General features: G+C 36.0%; 2 protein-coding genes across 4 annotated transcripts; both read left to right on the top strand.

The window, feature by feature from the left end:
- The first annotated feature begins 242 nt into the window (after window positions 1–242).
- Window positions 243–15,792, top strand: LOC144444155 (adenylate kinase 2, mitochondrial-like). 3 transcript variants are annotated; one of them, XM_078133566.1, is made up of 5 exons: window positions 3,165–3,403; window positions 8,797–9,033; window positions 9,588–9,755; window positions 10,589–10,784; window positions 15,245–15,792. In XM_078133566.1, exons 1-5 carry the CDS (start codon window positions 3,278–3,280, stop codon window positions 15,253–15,255), a joined length of 738 nt encoding a protein of 245 aa, XP_077989692.1. In that variant the 5' UTR covers window positions 3,165–3,277; the 3' UTR covers window positions 15,256–15,792. The 3 variants fall into 3 exon arrangements, with proteins under 3 accessions (XP_077989693.1, XP_077989692.1, XP_077989691.1); XM_078133567.1 differs by lacking the exons at window positions 3,165–3,403; window positions 15,245–15,792 and adding an exon at window positions 243–415 and having other exon boundaries at window positions 10,589–13,630; XM_078133565.1 differs by lacking the exon at window positions 15,245–15,792 and having other exon boundaries at window positions 10,589–13,630.
- A 1,466-nt stretch (window positions 15,793–17,258) lies between these two features.
- LOC144444247 (uncharacterized) lies at window positions 17,259–20,252 on the top strand. Its single transcript, XM_078133660.1, has 5 exons — window positions 17,259–17,447; window positions 18,292–18,415; window positions 18,717–18,908; window positions 19,332–19,499; window positions 20,155–20,252. Exons 1-5 carry the CDS (start codon window positions 17,304–17,306, stop codon window positions 20,250–20,252), a joined length of 726 nt encoding a protein of 241 aa, XP_077989786.1. The 5' UTR covers window positions 17,259–17,303.
- The last annotated feature ends 603 nt before the right edge of the window (window positions 20,253–20,855 follow it).

Raw genomic sequence — 20,855 nt, 5'->3', positions numbered from 1 at the left:
CAATTACAAATTTAATCACATTAACGTTTACGAAATTTGAACACTATATGAATTATGAATTTTAATTTTGGCCTTTTATTGACCGAGTGAGGGCTTCATAATAAATGAAACGACATAAAATATTATTATAACTTCGTAGACGCGACGAAGTATTGACGAAGTAAATTGTCTGAAATCACGCCCTCTACGACAACGTTTCAAATTCATCTTGTCTCTATTTCTCTTCGCCATTTTAGCTTCACGTGTTGCCACGTCTGTGTCTGGTGTGTGGAATTCCGTGTGTGATTTTTGGGTATTCTAATCAATTTTAAACTGAAATAATATGCCACCAACTAAAGATGCTGCTGAGGGTGATTTGGTGAAGGGGGTAAAAGCAATCCTTCTTGGGCCACCAGGCGCCGGTAAGGGAACGCAGGTAGGTGAACGTGCTTTACGTTTTTTTCTGCTGTATTTGATAACGTGATTATGCCGGTGTAACTATCCGGTCAGTGAACCCTTTTCATTTGTGTCAAACTACATCGAACCTAGCAAAGTCAGTCTGACTTTGCAAGTGTCATGTGTAAGCTTCTTGTTGCAGTGATTTTACAGACGGAAGTCTGGATAAATTTCGCGGACGTATTTCGTCAGTCTCCAGTGAAATCGTTAGTTGACACTGGATCATGGAGGGATGCCAACCGTCTGACACTGCACTGGGACCCCCACTCAAAGGAATAATCACAAGCACTTGAATCAACATGTATTTTAATAAATGTTACGTATTGTTGTGATATAAGAGCTGGGTTGGCACTGGAGATACATGTAGGCTCGCTGCAATAATTGTAGCTCTGTGAGATTTATGATAATTTTAGTATAGTACTAGTACCACAGGTACTCGAATCAATCTGTATGATTTTTAAAAAAAATATGTATAGTAAATAAGACTATTTACTGCACATATTTTTTTAAAAATCATACAGATTGATTCGAGTACCTGTGGTACTAGTACTAGATCAATGACAACTGCTGACATCTTATCATTACTTCAAAACTTATTAGGCTCTACTAGCTATATAGTATATTTATTAATCTCAACACACAGACGTATATTAGCTTCCACAGGTTTAAGTGAAGTCCTTTCAAGTTTCATGAGAGTATTTTTTATGTACTCTTTGCCCTGTGCTATGCCATATCCGTACCAGCTGAGTTATAGCATGGATGTATTAGGAGATACGTGTAGTAGGCGTGAGGTTAAAGGTCATGGAAATTGCCTAGCAGTGTAAAGCATCCACCATGGTGTGATCCCAACTACATGTACATAATTTATCATATGTGCAGCACAGTGGTATTTCAGTACCCCAATATACATATGTGTTATAATTCCATGTATAAATTTAAATTTACAGTACATTGTAAATGTCCACGTTACATACAACTTTATACAAGTAAGATTCATGAGAAAAACAGGTATCATGCAGACCTACATAGAAAACATTGTGGTAACCCTATCTCATTGTCATGGCTACACTGATAACACTACAACCCTGACCTTTAATAACACATGATAGACAACAAGGCACAATATCATGATTTATTGCCTGCCCAAAGATTGGTGTTCATGGGATAGTATTGGTCAGATGATGACTGGGTCAAAGACAAGGGCAATATCATAATTTATTGCCTGCCCAAAGATTGGTGTTCATGGCTGTAGACTAGTAATGGTCAAATGATGTCTGAGTGAAAGGCAAGGGCATTATTGTAATTTATTGACTGTCCAAGAATCAGGTGATGATGTCTGAGTGAAAGGCAAGGGCATTATTGTGATTTATTGACTGTCCAAGAATCAGGTGATGATGTCTGAGTGAAAGGCAAGGGCGTTATTGTGATTTATTGACTGTCCAAGAATCAGGTGATGATGTCTGAGTGAAAGGCAATGGCATTATTGTGATTTATTGACTGTCCAAGAATCAGGTGATGATGTCTGAGTGAAAGGCAAAGGTATCATTAGTATTACAGTCATCACTTGGGGACATAAAGCACTTTTTTACATATGGTATGTCACCAGTGATTACATGTACTTGTACTTGCATTGATTTTCATGCATACTAGTGGTATTTACACTGCAATGCAATACCAAATACCAAATTCAATACCAAAAATATTATTGCATACAACTGTACCTGCTTGCAAATGATATGCGAATGAGGACACGATTGTTCGTTTTACACAAAAGCGGTGATCACATATAGTATATTGTCACATGAACATCTATAATAATTAACAGAACCCCATATCGCATCAGTGCCAGTGTGGGTACTCAGGAGTATTTGTACTCCTGCTTGCAGTGTTTTCTGCTGCACTTTCACTCACTACACTCATGAAAGTACTGCCACAGAGAAACTGCAAGCACTCTTGCAAATTACCTAGATTACACCACACTTGGTACTCATGTGTCATGTGGTTCTGTCATACACTTTCTATAGACATGATTTTGTCCTTGATTTATGTTAATTACACACAACAAAAGTTCCGTCAAACTTGATTTGTCAAAGTTGAATCGAGCGTTGCTAAGTTGGAAGTATTTCCATTTCATCATCTCAACTTGGCTTACATGGTAAACTTTTGGAACTGACAACAGAGCACTGCTGCAAAATGACAAATGTTCATCTTCACTCTCTGACGTGCAAGTTTTACAATTGCATGGATCCGGATTTTTTGTCTCAATGTTTAGTCATACATGTACTCTAACTAGCAAGTTATCAGATTTTAGAAGCTAGTCAGTGAATTAGCCATGGTTATGCCCAGAAAATGCACCAAAGTGTGGCTAGTACAATGTAGGTAAAATGTGTATACGTACCTATGGTCAAATTCCCCTATATCCTTTCACTAGGTGTGGCACCCCCGTCTAATATACATGTGTATGTTGTAAATGCAAAGTACATGTATGGAAATCTGTGTAAATTTTATCAGATTCCTCCACTATCATCCGTCTTAGTATGATTCCCAAACCAAGAAATAACATGTTGCTCTTCATGTTGCAAATCAATCAGCTGGTGACCTCTGTGCATGTACGTGTATTTATGTACATGTAGCTAGCTCTTATTTGCTTGTATCTTGCTCCATATAAGGAAAGTAATGAATATGTAAATTAGGGGTGAAAGTTGACATTGTCTGGAGGTTTAGCATTGCTTGGCTAGCTGTGTCACCTTGCATTCGTCATAGACACTGTGCACAGCATTCCCGTCAAAGGCAGTCACTCATAACATTTTGCCAGAAAGCAGAAATTTAGTTAAATTTAACAATGGCTGTATCAGTACCTGGAAAAGAGGGCCCATCAGAAGGCCAGACAGGCATGGAAGCAGAAGCCCCAGTTAAAGGGATTCGAGCTGTACTCCTAGGCCCCCCAGGGTCTGGAAAGGGAATGCAGGTCAGTAAGCAATGCTTCTAACAGCATGTACAATATCATGTAATTAGCACATATATGTACATGATGATACAAATCAAAATTGATGTCAGCTTTGGCAGCCTTCCATCTCACCCATACATATCACAGGCTTCATTAGTATAGTCTAGTAAACATGTTTTTCACCAAATACATTTTGGTTAGAATTTTAGTCTAGGGTGGAGGCCCCCTGGACTTCAGAGACACAAATAGAAAAGTCATCCTGCAAATGCAAATAAAACAAAACAATTTTACGTGAAATTTTCATAGCATTAAAACCCTCTTTTCTGTACTGAAAGCAATTGCTAGGCAACAAGGAGATTCTCTCCCAGGATTTAGCTCATTACATTTAACTTGAAAAGAGGTGTGTCACTGTGTGTCTGCTACTGGCCATATAGATGTGTGAAGGCTTGTTTCACTTGTTTACAGAATAGATACAGTGAGGGGTGTAGTCCTATACACCTCCACAGTCAATATACACATGGTATGCTACATCCATAATAACATCTATACAATATTTTTAAAGTATGAATAAACACCTGTAGTGTTTTTGTTAACAATTTGATAAAGTAAAACCTACCTGTGGTCTCCAATTATTATTATGGACATTCCAAACCAATGTATTTTTGTTGGCTTTGTAGGTACCAACAGTAGGTACATATTGCGATGCATGAACACCTACACAAACCCCCTATACAGCATTTTATGAAAGTTACTCAACCAAATACCAATGAATACATATTTTTCTGTCATTCTTCTAAAACTTTGGTAAATATACTTGCCTTCAAAGATTTAGTCTGCATTACAGCAGTGATTATGTTAATTGTTATTTTTTCAGCCAGGCTATTGTCTCTTGCTCTCTTTGTTCCATAATATCACACTAAAGTCAACATATACACACTGAGAACAATTGACTTTGCATTTATAAAAAAAAAATAACATGTTTATCGTAAAAACTATTCCCCATAACATTCTCTACATGTACCCACCTCTAGCCTTATTCCTGTCCTGTTTCCCGCTAAGTGTGACATCTTCCTTCTGATCTCTGAAATTCCCTCCTTTCAACAAATTATTTTGGGATTTTGAAAGAATTCTTTCTGATAATACTAATAGTTTGTGCCTCTTTGGGGAATATGAAATGTGTTTTAAGGTAATATTTTTTACCATTTTTCTTTTTCGTAAAAAGCAAAATAATAAATATTTTGAAAAGTATAATATCACAGATTCTGAGACTCTATTAGTGTTAAAGTGAAAGTAGGCTATTCAGGGAGTTGAGTCTCAAGGTCACAGAAAGGTCAAATGAAAGGGTTCATTGCCCTGGTTAACGTCCACTTTTAAATCTATTTAAAATAGTTTATGTAAAAGACTAAATGTTGAATGTAAATAATCATGCTTTTTTATGAAAGGTAATTGCATTTCAACATAAATAATTAATAAGTTGTAGAAAGCAGAATAAATTATTTGACATATTTTGAAGGAGAAAAAACCTAGCTTCACTTTTTGCAGCCCAGCTACATGTAGCTTCACTTTTTTGCAGTTCTCTGTTTTCTGGACATGATGTGTCAAGTTTATTTGTAATACATGTTGTATATTTTAATTAGATGTAATTGCATTTCAGTAGAGTTAATTAATAACTTGCAGATGCAGTAAAGTAAAATATTAAATATCGAATGCTATTTTTTAATGAAAGAAATCCTAGCTTACAAGTTGTAGTCTTCTGATATTGCAATGATGATGCATCAAAACTATTTGTAATAAAATTGTAATCAATTCAGGAGAAAACTTGCTTGCTACACTTCTGAACAGGAAAATCATACATTGCAGCTTCACACCAGACGTCAGTTTTTCCTGCATGTCATGGAGATGTGTCAAAAGTATTTGTAATAAAACTGATTAATACATAAAATAGGAATATTGAGAGAGAGAATTGAGAACTTTTGCTGTATTTCTAAAACGGATTATTAGACATTGCAACTTCACTTTATAACACTAATAACAGTCAGTCAGTTTTTCCTACATAATGATGTGTCAAAAATATTTGATAATAAAGCTATATCAATTCAGAAATATCAATATTGAGAGAATTGATAATTTTGCTATATTTGTAAGAGAAAAAGTCATATGTTGCCGCTTCTGTTTTCACGATGTGATGATGTGTCAAAAGTGTTTTAATAAAGCTGTAATCAATTCAGAAAATATGGATATTGAGAAAAATTTATAATTTTGCATATATTTATAAAAAGGAAAAGTAATACTGTACCACTTCAGTTTCACTATGTGATGATCGTACATGTATGTGTCAAGAGTACATGTATTTGTAATAAAGCAATTCAAAAATATGGGAGAATTGAGAATTTTGGTATATGTCTAAAAAAAAAGGGGGGGGGGGGAGTATACATTATGGCTTCACAGTTAACAGTCGTCAGTTTTTCCTACATGATGTGTCAAGAATATTTGTAATAAAATTTTTGCCAATTCATAAAATATAAAATCCTTTATTGTTGAAATCATCTCTCTCACAGCTGATACCACACATGATGACTGTTGTCATTGTTATTCCTTCAACCTAGATTCAGTTCTTTATTGTACAAATGAAATAATATGCATAATCCCGGATTACGTTGATCCCCCAAAAATTGTGTTTTCCATGAACTGAACTCCCCTTTATTTTTGCTTGACAAATGCATATCTGAACAAAAATTACCTGATATTTTGGGAGCTTTAATCAAACAAATGGTTCAGAGTTCCTTCTGGTGTTATAGTAAGAAACAGAGTGTTGAATTAAGTACAGATGTGATAGCACAATATAACACTAGCTCATTTAAAATAAACTTTGGTCATTGGGAGGGGAGGGGGGGGGTCTGGCATCAATGCAATTGCTGAACATCAATTTCGCATTTCTAACCAAATTTCGAAATTTTTTACGCTTCCCATGATAACAGGTTGTGTATTTACTACTGAGATGGTGACAAGTTGATTAAAATTTAAACCTCCACAACTTCACATACATGTACATAACTTTCTTTTCTCCTTTAATTCTTTGTTTTTCTTGTGTATAGTTCTTCTTTTTCCGAGATGTCTGTTTTTGTTTTTTGTCCTTCTCCATTGTTCTTCTCTTTTTCTGTGATACATTTTGTTGCCTGTATTTTTGGATTCTTGACAGGCTTGGACTTGGTGTTGTAATGGTGACTGCAGTTGTACCGTTATCCACAGCAACTGTTTGATGATCGTGTTCACTCTCTTGAATCTTTGCTTTCTTTTCTTGGCGATATTTCTGTCGTCTTCTTCTGTCCTTTTCTCTCTTAGTCTCTAACAGTAAGGGGTTTTTCTTGAGTTGTAATCTCTCCTGTGATATCTCTCTTTCGATTTCCTCTTTCTCTCTGCATCTTTTCTCTTATTAAACGCTTCATAGGCCCGACGTCTGCTAGGATTTGGTTTTTGCTTGTGAACTTTATTAATTTCTTCCAAAGTTTTACTTTTCCTTCTCATGATGGAAGTTAATTGTAGGCATACACTATCATGATGTAAGACAACTATGGCATAAATCCCATATATTCTGTTTGAATGTATGTACAAATTGGCCTGTGCATGGTACAGTATATGTATTGTCTTGTTTAGACTGTCCTCATAAAACAAGCAGGTCACCACTTTTGTCAAATGCTCTCAAGTTACTCAAACTCCCAAGAATGGCTCAGAGATTGTAAATTGAAATGTATACTGATACTGTCGGAATATGCAAGGCATGTACGGAATAAAAACTTGATGTGCACAGTACATGTATGTTGTGTCACAGAGATTCCGCAAGTTCTTGTCATAATCTTGGATCAGTTACTTTCACTGTCAGTCTGTCAGTCTTCTAAATTTCACTCTAAATTTACAAGATAACACTTTGTAATATATAACAACCTGTGTTTATGATCCTGGTGACAACTGTTAATTTGGTATAAGAATGAATGTTCATGAACTCTGGGTACATAGTTCCTAATGAAAATTTCCATTCAAGTCAAACAATTTTTTTGTTAAATTGAGTCCCACATTTCATCAACATCTTGTCAGCATGGTCATGTGATACTAGCCCACTGTAATACACCCATAACTATGTTGATGAGACATACATGTAAGCAGAAATTTGAGATTCCCTTCCATATATTTTTGACTGTGTCATTGTAAGAATAAATTTTCATTTTCTAGTTTATTTGATGTACTGACATGTAGATTGGCCGTCAATCTGGACACAGCAGTGTGATGATGACTTTATGAATGGTATTTCAAATTAATTCCCGGGGCGAAACATGCAATAAATTATATGTTTGCACATAGACCCTCCACCAACCATTGGTGGAGGGTCTATGGTTTGCATATGCATTATTATCTAATGGTTGCTTTGATACCTGTAATATCATTTCCCTCATGATTGCATGTTAAAAGAAGCAAGACAGTTTACTTATTCTCACGCCTGCATTATACATGTATAGTAATGCGTGTGAAGTGTGTACAACAGAAATAATGGTGTCGACCAAGAAATCACGTTTGTTATTACAATGATGAACCTATTAAAAGGTGGTAAAATTCTGTTTCAGCTAACAAAAATTCTGACATGACAAAAAGTTATACTACCTGCGGATATAGTTTTACTTTTCCCCCGATTGATGGACTTTGGCAGTTTATCTATTTGCTTGTTCTACCACATGGTCATACAACCAGAATTACATGTACAACATGGCTTTAACATGTACATGTACTTGCAAAAGTTGCATCCAAGCATCTATTTTAACAATGGTCATATTTCTGATTAGACTCTCTCACAGTCCTTGGGAGCATCACTATTAGGTGTTTTGTATGTACCAATATCTACCGAATAATTGTACTCCAATATCCTTGTACTGTGGGCCCTCATCGACTACATAGGGCTAATCATCTGTTGATGTGTTACTAGATCCTCTGTGCTATTGCTATGCTCCCGAGGACTGGTGAGAGTCTAATTTGTGATCACTTTAAATCTTTCAAGGAAAACAAGACATGCATGTTTAGAGCGAACAAACTAAACCTTTTGATTTAATACATGAGCAGTTCAATTTTGTGAAGAATTGTTAACTTTTGATCTATCCTGAAGGACAATTCTCTTCAAAATAAGGTAACTAACTAACCTCATTGAGTGGTGATGTACATGTAATAATAGTGGGGAAGAAATTATATGTTGAGGATCGTTGACATAGACTGATCGAAAGCTCTATGTTTCTTACTAAAATTGAACTGCCTGTGTGTTAGAACTGTTGTAAATCAGGTGATATACCAATCTGATGAGTATATTTGGTCATAAACTGTATTTGTGTGATTTCGTTTTCTTATCAGTTCTTTTTATTATCTGTTTATTTCAGGCACCCATGCTTGCTAAGAAGTACTGTGTGTGTCACTTGGCAACTGGAGACATGCTGCGTGCCATGGTAGCTTCAGGGTCAGAGCTGGGTCAAGAGTTGAAGAAAGTGATGGACGCTGGTCAACTGGTCAGTGATGAGTTGGTGGTCCAAATGATTGACCAGAATCTGGACAAAGACGAGTGCAAGAATGGTTTCTTGTTGGATGGCTTTCCTAGGACTGTTACACAGGCTGAAAAGGTATGATAGGATATCCATACTTATACCAACATATTTACACAGACAGATACACAGATACACACTCAGACACAAACACACAGACAGACACACACACACACACACACACACACACACAGACATACACACAGATAGACAGATACAGACAGACAGACAGACACATATGCACACAGATAGACAGACAGACAGACAGACACCACACACACACACACACACACACACACACACACACACACACACACACACACACACACACACACACACACACACACCAGTTGATAAATGAACATGCATACACACTGACACTGACATACATGACTTGAATCACAGTGACTGTAACAAGCCAACATATTCAAATTGTGCTAAAATGATTCAAAATACAGACAGTTATGCAGGTAGAGAGAAATAAAAAGTTTTCATGTGTTTCTGGTGATTTGATTTTTTTTGCTGAAAAAGGAATTACAAAAATATGTTTTTCAGTTACATTGTAACCATTGAACCAAAGAATATTAATCTATGATTGGTAAATATTCCTGTTTTGTTTATTCCTGTTGCAGCTTGATGAGTTATTAGACAAGAGGAAAAGTAAGTTGGACTCTGTGGTAGAGTTTAGTATTGATGACAGCTTACTGGTACGTCGTATTACTGGTAGATTGATACATAAAGCAAGTGGTAGATCTTACCATGAAGAGTTCAGTCCTCCTAAAGTACCCATGACTGATGATGTAAGTTTATGTTTTGCTTATTTCTGTGTATGTATCTGTGTGTATGTATGTCAGTGTCTGTGTTTGCTTGTGTATGTGTGTTTGTGTGAGTTTGTGTCTCTGTGTGTGTGTGTGTGTGTGTGTGTGTGTGTCTGTCTGTCTGCACATCTGCATCTGTCTGTGTCTCTGTGTCTGTCTGTTTGTGTGTGTGTATGTTGGACTCTGTGCATGTGTTTGTGTTCACGTGCAATTTCTCTCAGATTAGTGCACATGCCAAGGAAATGTTACCATAGATTTAGACTTGTACATTTTCCTGCTACCTGTATGGGGAAGTTTTGAAATGGCACTGTCTGTCTGTGATTGTGTTTGTCTGTCTGTCTATCTGTCTGTAGATCTGTATGTCTGTATCATTGTTTTATCAAAAATGACTGGATCAACTCAAATGTATACATGTCTTACTCATGAGATAAAAAAAGAACTGTTGAAGTTTTGATAAATTTCATATTAATGATATAGTACCATTTATCAGTACTGTAAGTCAGGAATGTAAATACTGCCCTCAGCGGCAGTTGTGATATCATCTATCAGTACTGTAAGCCAGAAATGTACATTGTAAATGCTGCCCTCAGTGGCAGTGGTGATGTGCTGCTGGTGGTGTGCTTAAGTTTGTTTTAAAGATCCACACAAAATACAAATTTGTTACGACTACTCTACTTCAGTCACCTCTGTCCCTTACAACATGTACATGAAGCATTCAGTTTATGTCTGGTTCATCAAAGTATACAACCTACCATCATTTTTCAATATTAAACCATAGGTGTAATTTATATCAATTGTGTACAATTTACTTGCAGGTCACTGGAGAACCTCTCATCAAACGATCTGATGACAACGCTGAAACTTTGAAATCACGTCTAGTTGCCTACCACAAACAGACTGCACCATTGGTAGACTATTACAAGAAGAGGGGACTACATTCAAAAGTGGATGCAGCTCAGGCTCCTGAAACAGTCTTCGCCAGCATTCAGGCTGCTTTCTCAAAGACTCAAAGTAAAGATAAAGTCATGTTTGTTTGAATATAGTATAGTAATAGTTATGCAATTACTTAAAGTAATCTGTGTTTCACTTTCTTCTGATTGTACAATGTTTCAATGTCTAAAACAGTGTTCTCTCTGTGGATTAGCTGACCATTTATTAACCTAGGCACCTAGTCGTAGTGTTCCTGCTATGTACACAGTACTATGCCTTTCCTGGGCACTAGTCACAGACCCTTGAGTTTATCTGAGCACCAGTTGTATAGCTTCTCAGGGCACTAGTTGCAATGTTCCCCACTATGACAAAAATGTACCCCCCCAGTACCTACACAATGTAGGCACTGGCAATGTTCCCCACTCTGACATACCTTGGCACTCGTTGCAATGTTCCCACTATAACAAAAATGTACCGAGGCACTTAGCAATGTTCCCCACTATGACATCCTGTGACACTTATTGCAATGTTCCCCACTATGACATCCCAGGACACTAACTGCAATGTTCCCAACTATGACATATCTAGACTGTCTATGCACTAGTTGCAGACTCCCCTTGGGTTTATCTAAGCACTTGCTGTGTCATTTCCTATATGGCCTATCATGGCTCTTCCCATAATTGCAAACTTCCCACTTTGACTTTATACATGGGCAATAGTTGCACAGTAAACTTGAATCACTTCCATTAGCAAAGTTGATGGCAATATATACATGTAATCACATATACTGTTAGACTGGTTGTTTGCAATCACAATACTAGTGTTGCTGCTAGACCCCTTGGGTCATTCTGCTCACTTTGAAGGCAACCAAAGGTCGCTAGTGAAGGTGATAGCCCAAATGGCCCTCGATCTCGATTGCACATCTCAGAAGAAAGCCCAAGGTCTAGAAGCTAGACTATCATAATACTTATTTCCTCAATCTTTACAGTGAAAATCCAGAAAGGGAACACTGTCCACTTTGTTTGTAACAAACAAACTGAAATAATATCATAAAATATATTCATGGAGTGTCAAGTTATGTGAACCTTGCCTGGAGTATAGCTTAGTGTAAATTAAGAGATTTCTAGAAAATTAATTCTAAGTAATTTTTTTTGCTACATTACCATAATCTTCTTCCCTAGTTTAAAATTTGTAGATCCCTTTTATTTGTTTAAGGAAAATTAATTCAGTAATTTAAATTAATATTGAAGAATTTACCTTCCTAGAGTTTGAAAGTATGACCTATTGTGGCAAAGCTTTCCAGTTTATTAAATTTTTGATTTAAACAAAAATAGGAAAGAAGATGATCTAAAAAAAATAATTAACTCAAAAGGTGTCTAGACACAGTCACTGACTACCTTTTACTCTGGTCAGAGAGTGGCTTTAAAATGTTTTGAATGTAAATAGAATTTAATTTATGTTACATTGTTTACGAGATTTTATCGTGATTGTTTCAAACAGAAAGTAAAAGTGAAGGTATTTTTTATGTTGGTATAAATTGAATGTGGTCTTGTACAACAGCTGAAATACTATGTGTGTAAAAGGAAAATCACACATATTTCATATAGTAACAGCAAAAAATGTTCTATTATCCTGTATAGCTATTGCTTAGAAATTTGATCATTTCAAATGACTGATACACGAACATTTCTAATTATCGACCAGTTTTCACATGATATAGTGCATGTGTTCCATTTAATTTAGTGCTCATTCAAGACTTAATTCACAGTAAATTCAAATGGGGCGTTTATTTGCATTGCCTCTAACTATGACATTCATACTTGAAAAGTACCGTGTCCATTTATGTATTTGTAATCGTTAAAGAAATGACCAGATGCAGAAAAATTTAGTTCGCTATATTTCCATATACTCCACTGTAATAATAATTTTATTCACACAAGAAGTCAACATTCACACAGAAAGTCAATCACCACATTGTATTCTTCAGTCACCCAAATTCCTACAGACAGCTAAAATGTTCAAGACATTTGTAAATTGTACATTATCATGTAAATTTTCACAGGGGTACATTCAACGGTCTCTTCATTTCTGGTCAAACATATCAGTGCTTTCATCTGTATCAACTGAAAATTTTAACATGGAATGTTAATGTTCATGTTTTCTGACCTTTGTTATCACATCACTTGCATGTCAGTAGAGACTTTGTAAAGCACTTTGTAACCAAGTGTGTTCAAGAGAATGTCTTTCTGCTTCTGGTTAAATTGCTCAAAAAACAAGGAAAGCAGGCAAATAGCATCAAGTATGTTTATCTTTTGGATTAGCATTCAGAAGTATAAAATACTTCATCAACTGAGTTTATGGCATGTTTTCATGCATGAACTTTAGAAGCAGACATACATTTGAGCACACTTAGGTAACCTATCTTAACAAACATTCTTATGTCCACTCACTATTGTCATGGTTACCAGAATAATACTCCTTAAGTTGTCTAACATTCTGTAATAGGGATTTGTAAGGTGGAATTCAGTGTCTGTACATGTGTATTGTCAATCGTATGACACCCTTCATTACAAATACGGCTTTTTATCAAAGTGACCAAAAATCATTTCATGTTGGCCTCATGTACGTGTATTCACTTCATTGTAAAGTCACACGTCTTTGTAACAATGAAACATTTTCCCCAAAAGCAAAATATATTCATTATTCACTAAAATGGAGTTTTCAGAGTTATCTAAAATTTACCTGTTTTATCATTTTGGGTTTATTTGACTTATTTGTCAAATAACATCCAAAGTTCTTGTAATGTAAAAAGCCAGAGTTCATGTGAAGGGTGCCCTCAAGTGTTGACCTTTGGAATAACATACATATTTTAAACAAAATAATGACAATGGACTTTTCTTTGTGTTTTGTGTACAAATGCTTACTGGAATGACTGTTTTAAATCCAAAACCTAAGGAAATAAAACAGATTATTTTACATTTATTCATGGTGATGTGTTTCTATATAATATGTAACACACTTACACCAAATATACATCATACCCTGTAGCTACCTTCTTTCTCTTCTGTTGCTTGGTAACACCTCCATTTTATTGCTTAGTAACAACTCCATTCTATTGCTTTGTAACACCTCCATGCATTCTGTTACTTAAGTAACATCTTTATTTTTTACTTGGTAATGTATCCTGCATATTACTCCTGCACCTTTAAACATAAAACCACATGTACAGTAATCGCAAGTATGACTTAAAAATTCTGTAATTTCATCATTGTCTGAAATATAACTTTATAAGCTGCAACATTAGTCTGTCATATTGAGATTGTTACTTACGTGTAGAGTGATTCTGTAAATTTTGTAATAGGAGACAAATTAAGATATGAAACCTGCAAACTTTTCAATGCGCCTGCTTGCATGAAACATGATGTAGTCTTGAACAGAGATGTGTTTTGTCAATGTAGTGTGGTCCCATATATGTAGTCAAGTCAGTACACATTTTAGTGGATTGCAACTTGAGTGGAGTTTTTGTGAAATCTCTGCTCTATTTCTACATTCAGTACAATGCAATCCTATACTGGAGTCAAAAAATCTCAAACTCATGACTTTAAACAATGTAGTATTTTCCTTATTCAATCAGTATACCCAGTGGTACATGTATGTGTGTGTGTGTGTGTGTGTGTGCATTGCATGTGTACATGTATAATGTCTATGTATGTATGTATGTGTGTGCGTGTGTGTGTGCATGCATTGCATGTGTACATGTATATATGTATGTGTGTATGTGTGTATGTATGTATGTATGTATGTATGTGTGTGTACGTGTGTGTGTGTGTGTGTGTGTGTGTGTGTGTGACAGAGTGGGAGTGGTTGTCCAGTCATAAAGTAAAGCCTTCATATTCTCTGAGTGCACAATATTTTACCTAATGGAAGACACTTCACATATATACATGTATTTTATATACTAAAAATCAACTATAGAATTGTATCTCCTAAAGAACTTAAAACTAGCTGAAGAATTTGATTATAACAATTATAACACCAAACGGAAGGGAGAAACACAGTCACCTCCGGTCATGAGAGAGAACCCTTCTTACTACCGATACCTTGCCCTGAGATTTGAACCCAGTGTATATGTCAAAAAGATAGAAGATCACAGCCAAGATGGACCACAATCTAATCTTCATGTAATCTTTACATTATGGGGCAAGTTATACTTTTCCTACACACAATGAAAGTATGACAAAAAATAACTTGTTTTCCAGAAATTGATGAAAATACTATATTTCACAGACCACTCCATCCTTCTTCCAAGCCAAAAAGTTGTGAATTTTTCAATCAAAATTTAAACAATGCTTTATCCCACAAGTAAGACCTTGACCAGCAAACTGCCAACCAACGTGTAATTGTTTGTACTGTTCTTTTTTCCTTGCAAAATTTTTTTAATAAAAATTAAAACAAAAACAACAAAAAACAAAAAAAAAAAAAAAAGTCATACTATGCAGCTCTACCTAGTATAAATTGTTATCTTTCTCTTTGATTTCCAGGTGAGAAATGAGTGACTATAGATACAGAAGATCCATAAAAAAAGTGTGTGCCTTACAAGTTTTGGGAGGAAATCAAGGTTCTAGTGGTAGTCGGGGAGAAACTGGGATGAAAATTAGCGCATTCATATTTTTAACAACTCAAATATTCCTGTAAAGAAATTGTTTGAGCATTGAAAAGTACCCTCTAATAGTAGCCGTACATTAGCGCCCTCTGGTGGCAGCTGTATATGGCGCCCTCTTGTGGCAGCAGTTATTAACTGGTGGCAGCTTCACACTGACGCCGTCAATATTTTCAGATGAATTGTGAAAACAGGGTGATTATAGGGTTAAGCGCCAGAATGTACACTTCAGTACGTTATTGGTTATTTTTAAAAATTTCCTTTCTTATGAAGGCAAATATTGCATCAACAATCAGGGTCTCTGAACTGCAACTGAAATGTTACATTTCACTAGTAGTGATTGTTAAACTTTGATTTCTCATCTGAAAATGTAATTTTTCAATAAAATGTGTGAAATTGTACCTCGTGAAATGTGAAATGCAAGTAATTGGAGTAATGAAATAAACGTCATTCAATGATCATGGTGGCTTGGTTTCAGTGAGAAAGACAGACAGACAGACAGACAGACAGACAGACAGACAGCCACCACACACAGACAGATGGACAGGCAGAAAGAGAATGCATATGAGAGTGCGTATGTGTGTTCAGATACTAGTTAGCATAAAACCCCTCGTTCGCTATATAGGTACTGTACTATACTGTACAACCATAGCGCTAAATACTCTTGCTGCAACCCCTTGTGTCGAAAAATTAAAATCTTTCGTTTTTCAAACACACCCAATGACGTTCTCCTTGTAGTTCGAGTGAACAATATAAACTAAATCCCCATTGTCTGTACCCCTCATTACATGTCATTCCCCTTTTTAAATGCAAATTACAGATTTACAATTCCAATGTTACTGTTTTGCAACGTTATGTAACAAGTGTTGTTTTCAGCTTTGTACCTGGGTGTAGTAGACGTAAGTGATAGTTTTCCTGCTGTGAAGGTAGGTTGAATTTCGACCCTTTTTAAAATCTTTTTTAAAATCTAAAATGAATCATTTTCATGACTGAACATGAAGAGTGAATTCGTCAGTAGTTTTTTACGGCCAGTCCAACGAGTTCCACTCCCATAATATCTCCTACCATGGGGAGATATTTTCATGCTCCTCAGTACCATGGAAGTATACGGTATACACCTATGTACTCATTTGACACCTTACTAAGTATACTAGTATACCTATATAGTATAACTTGTATCCACAAAATCACCCAAACAAAGACTATCACGTGACTATAAAACGTGGTGAAATTTCAAAGTGACAATATTTCTCAATATTTATGGATCATTTACATTATAGAGAATGTATATATTAAGCCGAAACATGACTAAATGGAGAGGGCCCGGGGGTGTTACTTTCTGCGAAGTCATCCTGTATATACACTCAGACCATTATCTTTGTAGTGGTCTGCAGCTGACACCTACTTGTGATAAACATATTACGTGTTCTGTATCCATTGCTATTTGTATGGCTCGCTCTGCAGTGTGTAAAGGAAGATAGCAGAGAAACTCTGAAACATAGTTTAGTATACCAACCCATATATACGTGTATAGATCATCCATAGAAGGTGTTTATATATTTTATTCATCAGTGACTGTGTGAAATGGTAGTTTCATAGTATTCACAAATATTTTGTTGGTTGGTTGGTTGGTTGTCTGTCTGTCTGTTTTTGTTTGTTTGTTTGTTTGTTTGTTTGTTTGTTTGTTTGTTTGTTTGTTTGTTATAACGGTTCCAGGCTGGACTTCTTGTGGTGCTCTAGATCTGCCACTCGCAAATCAAAAGAAACAGTATTTGTGGTGTAACAGGCAACACAAATAGCCGAGGTCAAAGGTGACAACAGAACAACAGGCCCATGTAATGGAACGGTATTGTATATAGACAATCGGATTTCCCTTCCACTGTGCCACGGTTTATAACTGTTTAACGTTGTTGGTGCATTTCTCTTTCTTTCAGTTTAAAATGGCGTCATTAGATCAGGTACGATGGTCTGAGAAGTCATACTCTATTCAAGAAATTATCAACCTCTTTCGATTACCAAAGATTTGCAAAGTGACAAGTGGTTTATACGGAACGGAAGACACAGAAACACTTGGTAACCTACAGGTATGATAAAGTCAATCGTTATTGCTGTTATTTGACCTCCCATGACCACACCGTTTTTTGTTAAACGTATCCCCTCTGCCGCTGTCTTTACTACCCCATGGACGTACATGATTACCACGTGCCTTTAAATTCCCCATTTGTTTTTTAATATTGCGATCACTTAGTCACCCAGTCAAAATATATCTATCATTTATATACATACTTCACACATTGTCTGCCCGATACAACTCGACGGATTACGCTGTCGAACCCACAAACAGCTATCAAAGACGCTCGCGAGCTACAGTAACTCCTTTTTTCTCCAACACCAAAACAGACATACATTGTAGATAATGAAACTACATATATATGCACATAGAAACTATGTGTAGCATATAGAGCACTAAACAGAACCTTGGAGTACTGTGACATCCCCACGTCAAGTACAATACTTCAAACGTACTACCATAGTACCAAGCCAACCAGGTGATTTCATTCATATGAACTCTCCAGGCTATTGTGTACAGTATTATCCACGACCCATGACTGGCAGAGACAAACTCAATTACAAATAACACTAGTACTGTACATGTCAGTGCCAGGTGTCGAAGTCAACTGTACAATAACTCCACTCTGATATGCCCACATGCGTATGCACAAACACAGCTTGCATTGATCTTCGCGATCACGAGTGCTGAATAATAAACCATAAAGTAAACAGAAGTTTGGATAGATTTACGTATATTTACATTATTTAACATATAACAGCTTAGAGGTGCCTGTAAGATATGTACGTAGGTTGAATACTACTAACGTTCGATCGAAAAGTACATAGTGCCAATAACTTTGAACGTATCGTTCTCAGGTTGTACGCATCCATCGTCAACACAGTCAACGACGAGTGGTTGCTACCGACGACAGGGGGCGTCATTTCAGTCTCCCAACAGATTGGGACATCCCCTTTGAAGTTGTGCCCATAAATCCTCACAGTAAGTAACAATGTTACTTTCAATACTAGGAGAATTCTACACTACGAGAATTTGAATACCCCAAAAATAAATAACCCGTCCTAGGTGTATGAGATGAAATTGTGAATACCCCTCAAGTTGAACGTACATTGATAATCAAAAACACAATTTAAAAAAGACAGTCAAAACAGTGAAAATGAAGTGGTATTGTAAATACATAGAGCCTAGAGGTGATACTTGGAAAATACTTGGGCCTCAGTCGAACATTATTGTCATACCGGATTACTACCTGACACACGTGTTTCGTTTTCGTTTATTACAGACCGAGAACCGACACTTTTATCCAATATTTTAGAGTCTTGCAGTCTCCCAAAGAAAGTGATGTTTTCCTCGCAGTATCAAGTGGACGCCCGGCATGTTGAAAATAATGTTAAAATTGACAGTGACTTTGGACCTTTGACCTTGACAGTGACGTACATGGAGGATTATCTCCAAGCTAATGCAATTAATAATGGTAAGAATGATGTAATGGAAATATATAGTGATTGAAATGGTTTTGGGATTATGTTATTACTTGGGTGTTGAGAATTTAAAAAAAAAAAGATGAAATCACTAAGTGGTAACCTGTTATATCAAATCTACGAAGTAGAGGGCTGCCGCTTTTGTTTTTGTGGTGCATGTAAATGATAATGTTGATGATGATGATGATGATGATGATGATGATGATGATGATGATGATGATGATGATGATGATGGTGCTGGTGCTGGTGCTGGAGATGATAATAACGACGACGACGACGACGACGACGACGATGATGATGACACTGATGGCAGAAGCGGTGGTTTATGATTGCAATTGTTAGCAGTGGTGACAATTGATAATATTAAGTAATGACAACACAGCACATTAGGCTAAAACGGATTTTAAAATTTTCAGGTATTTTAGACGAAGAAGTTCTAGTTATCCCTGCCTTCATGAAATTAGAGTTTTCAATAGCTGAGGGAATTGAAGATAGGAGTCCAGACCACTGGAATGAATTACAACAATGTTATGATACAATGGTACAACAGAAAGTCAATTTTGACAAACATGCTGGCAATAAAGGTAAAATATTTCAAACAATCGAAGCTAGAAATAATTAGTTTTATGATCAGTCTCTGGGATATTAATTATCTCAGAAAATTTTGAATATAAATTTATGCTATTGGGCTATTACAATGTACATGACTGGTATCGTGACCCGCTTTTAGAGCCAGCGAGTGTGTTCACTTGAATGAAAGAAAGTCTTCATACAGAGACGGGTAAATACTAAAACAATAGTGGGTCTCTTTGATATTATATGTTTAGGCAACGATTTTATCGGTTTGTTTATACCTGTGAAAGTTATAATGTAATAGTAAACTCGGTATGGGATCCAGGCTGCTGTGGTGCCCATGCTTTGATCAATTACCAACGCTAATTACATTGTATGTCTTGAAACATCAGATCACCAAACATGTATACAGTGCACGTGGTGATCTGAGATGAAATTTCAAGTTGTCTCTTTCCTCAGTGCTTACTACAAACAAGCAAATGCACCAGTGTTTTTTTCGAATGTTGTATAATAATAGCAACTTTAAAGACAGATTAAACATATTGGAAAGATTGGCCAGCTTTTATAGATTAACAATTTTAACAACCAATAATTGATTTGTGACCCTAAAAATCTCTTCTTCTTTTTTTTTTCTTTTTTTCTTTTTTTTTTACTTTTCATAACTAGATATGGCGATGTACTTCCCACGTAATGTAGAACAAAATAAACATAACTATTCATATATGAGACCAAACCGGACTATCAGGATAAGTACCAAGAAATAATATCACCATGAAGATATTGGAGAGAAGACACGAAATGATAAACACTGGACAAACATCTGCCAATGTATCACAGTGGAACTGGAGTAGAAATTAGAAACTTTGTAATACTCTTTACCTGTAAAGTCATCTCCGGCTCCCATGAATGATATTTTGTATAAATCTTTGCGGATGTCAATTTTTTATTAGTATACTTTCGCAAGCTTTCCTATGAATCAAAAGTACATACAATATACTTACCTTCATATACAACGTTAGATGTACACATACACGCACATCATACATATGTACATGCATACACTCTCAAACGCGCGCGCACGCACGCACACACACACACACACACACACACACACACACACACACACACACACACACACACACATACATACATACATACATACATACATACATACATACATACATACATACATACATACATACATACATACATACATACATACATACATACACACACACTACTATTGCAGGGGCTAGAATAAACTTACAAGATGGTCTTCTTTAACAATATCTATATTTACCCATTCTATTTTTTCAGCATTCTAGTGTTAGTTTGTCATACATTATATACATCCACATATTTTGTTC

Source organism: Glandiceps talaboti, chromosome 13 (assembly GCF_964340395.1).
Source record: "Glandiceps talaboti chromosome 13, keGlaTala1.1, whole genome shotgun sequence".
NCBI classification, from domain to species: Eukaryota; Metazoa; Hemichordata; class Enteropneusta; family Spengelidae; genus Glandiceps; species Glandiceps talaboti.
Note: the sequence above shows the minus strand (reverse complement) of the source record. Positions and strands in the feature narration are given on the sequence as shown.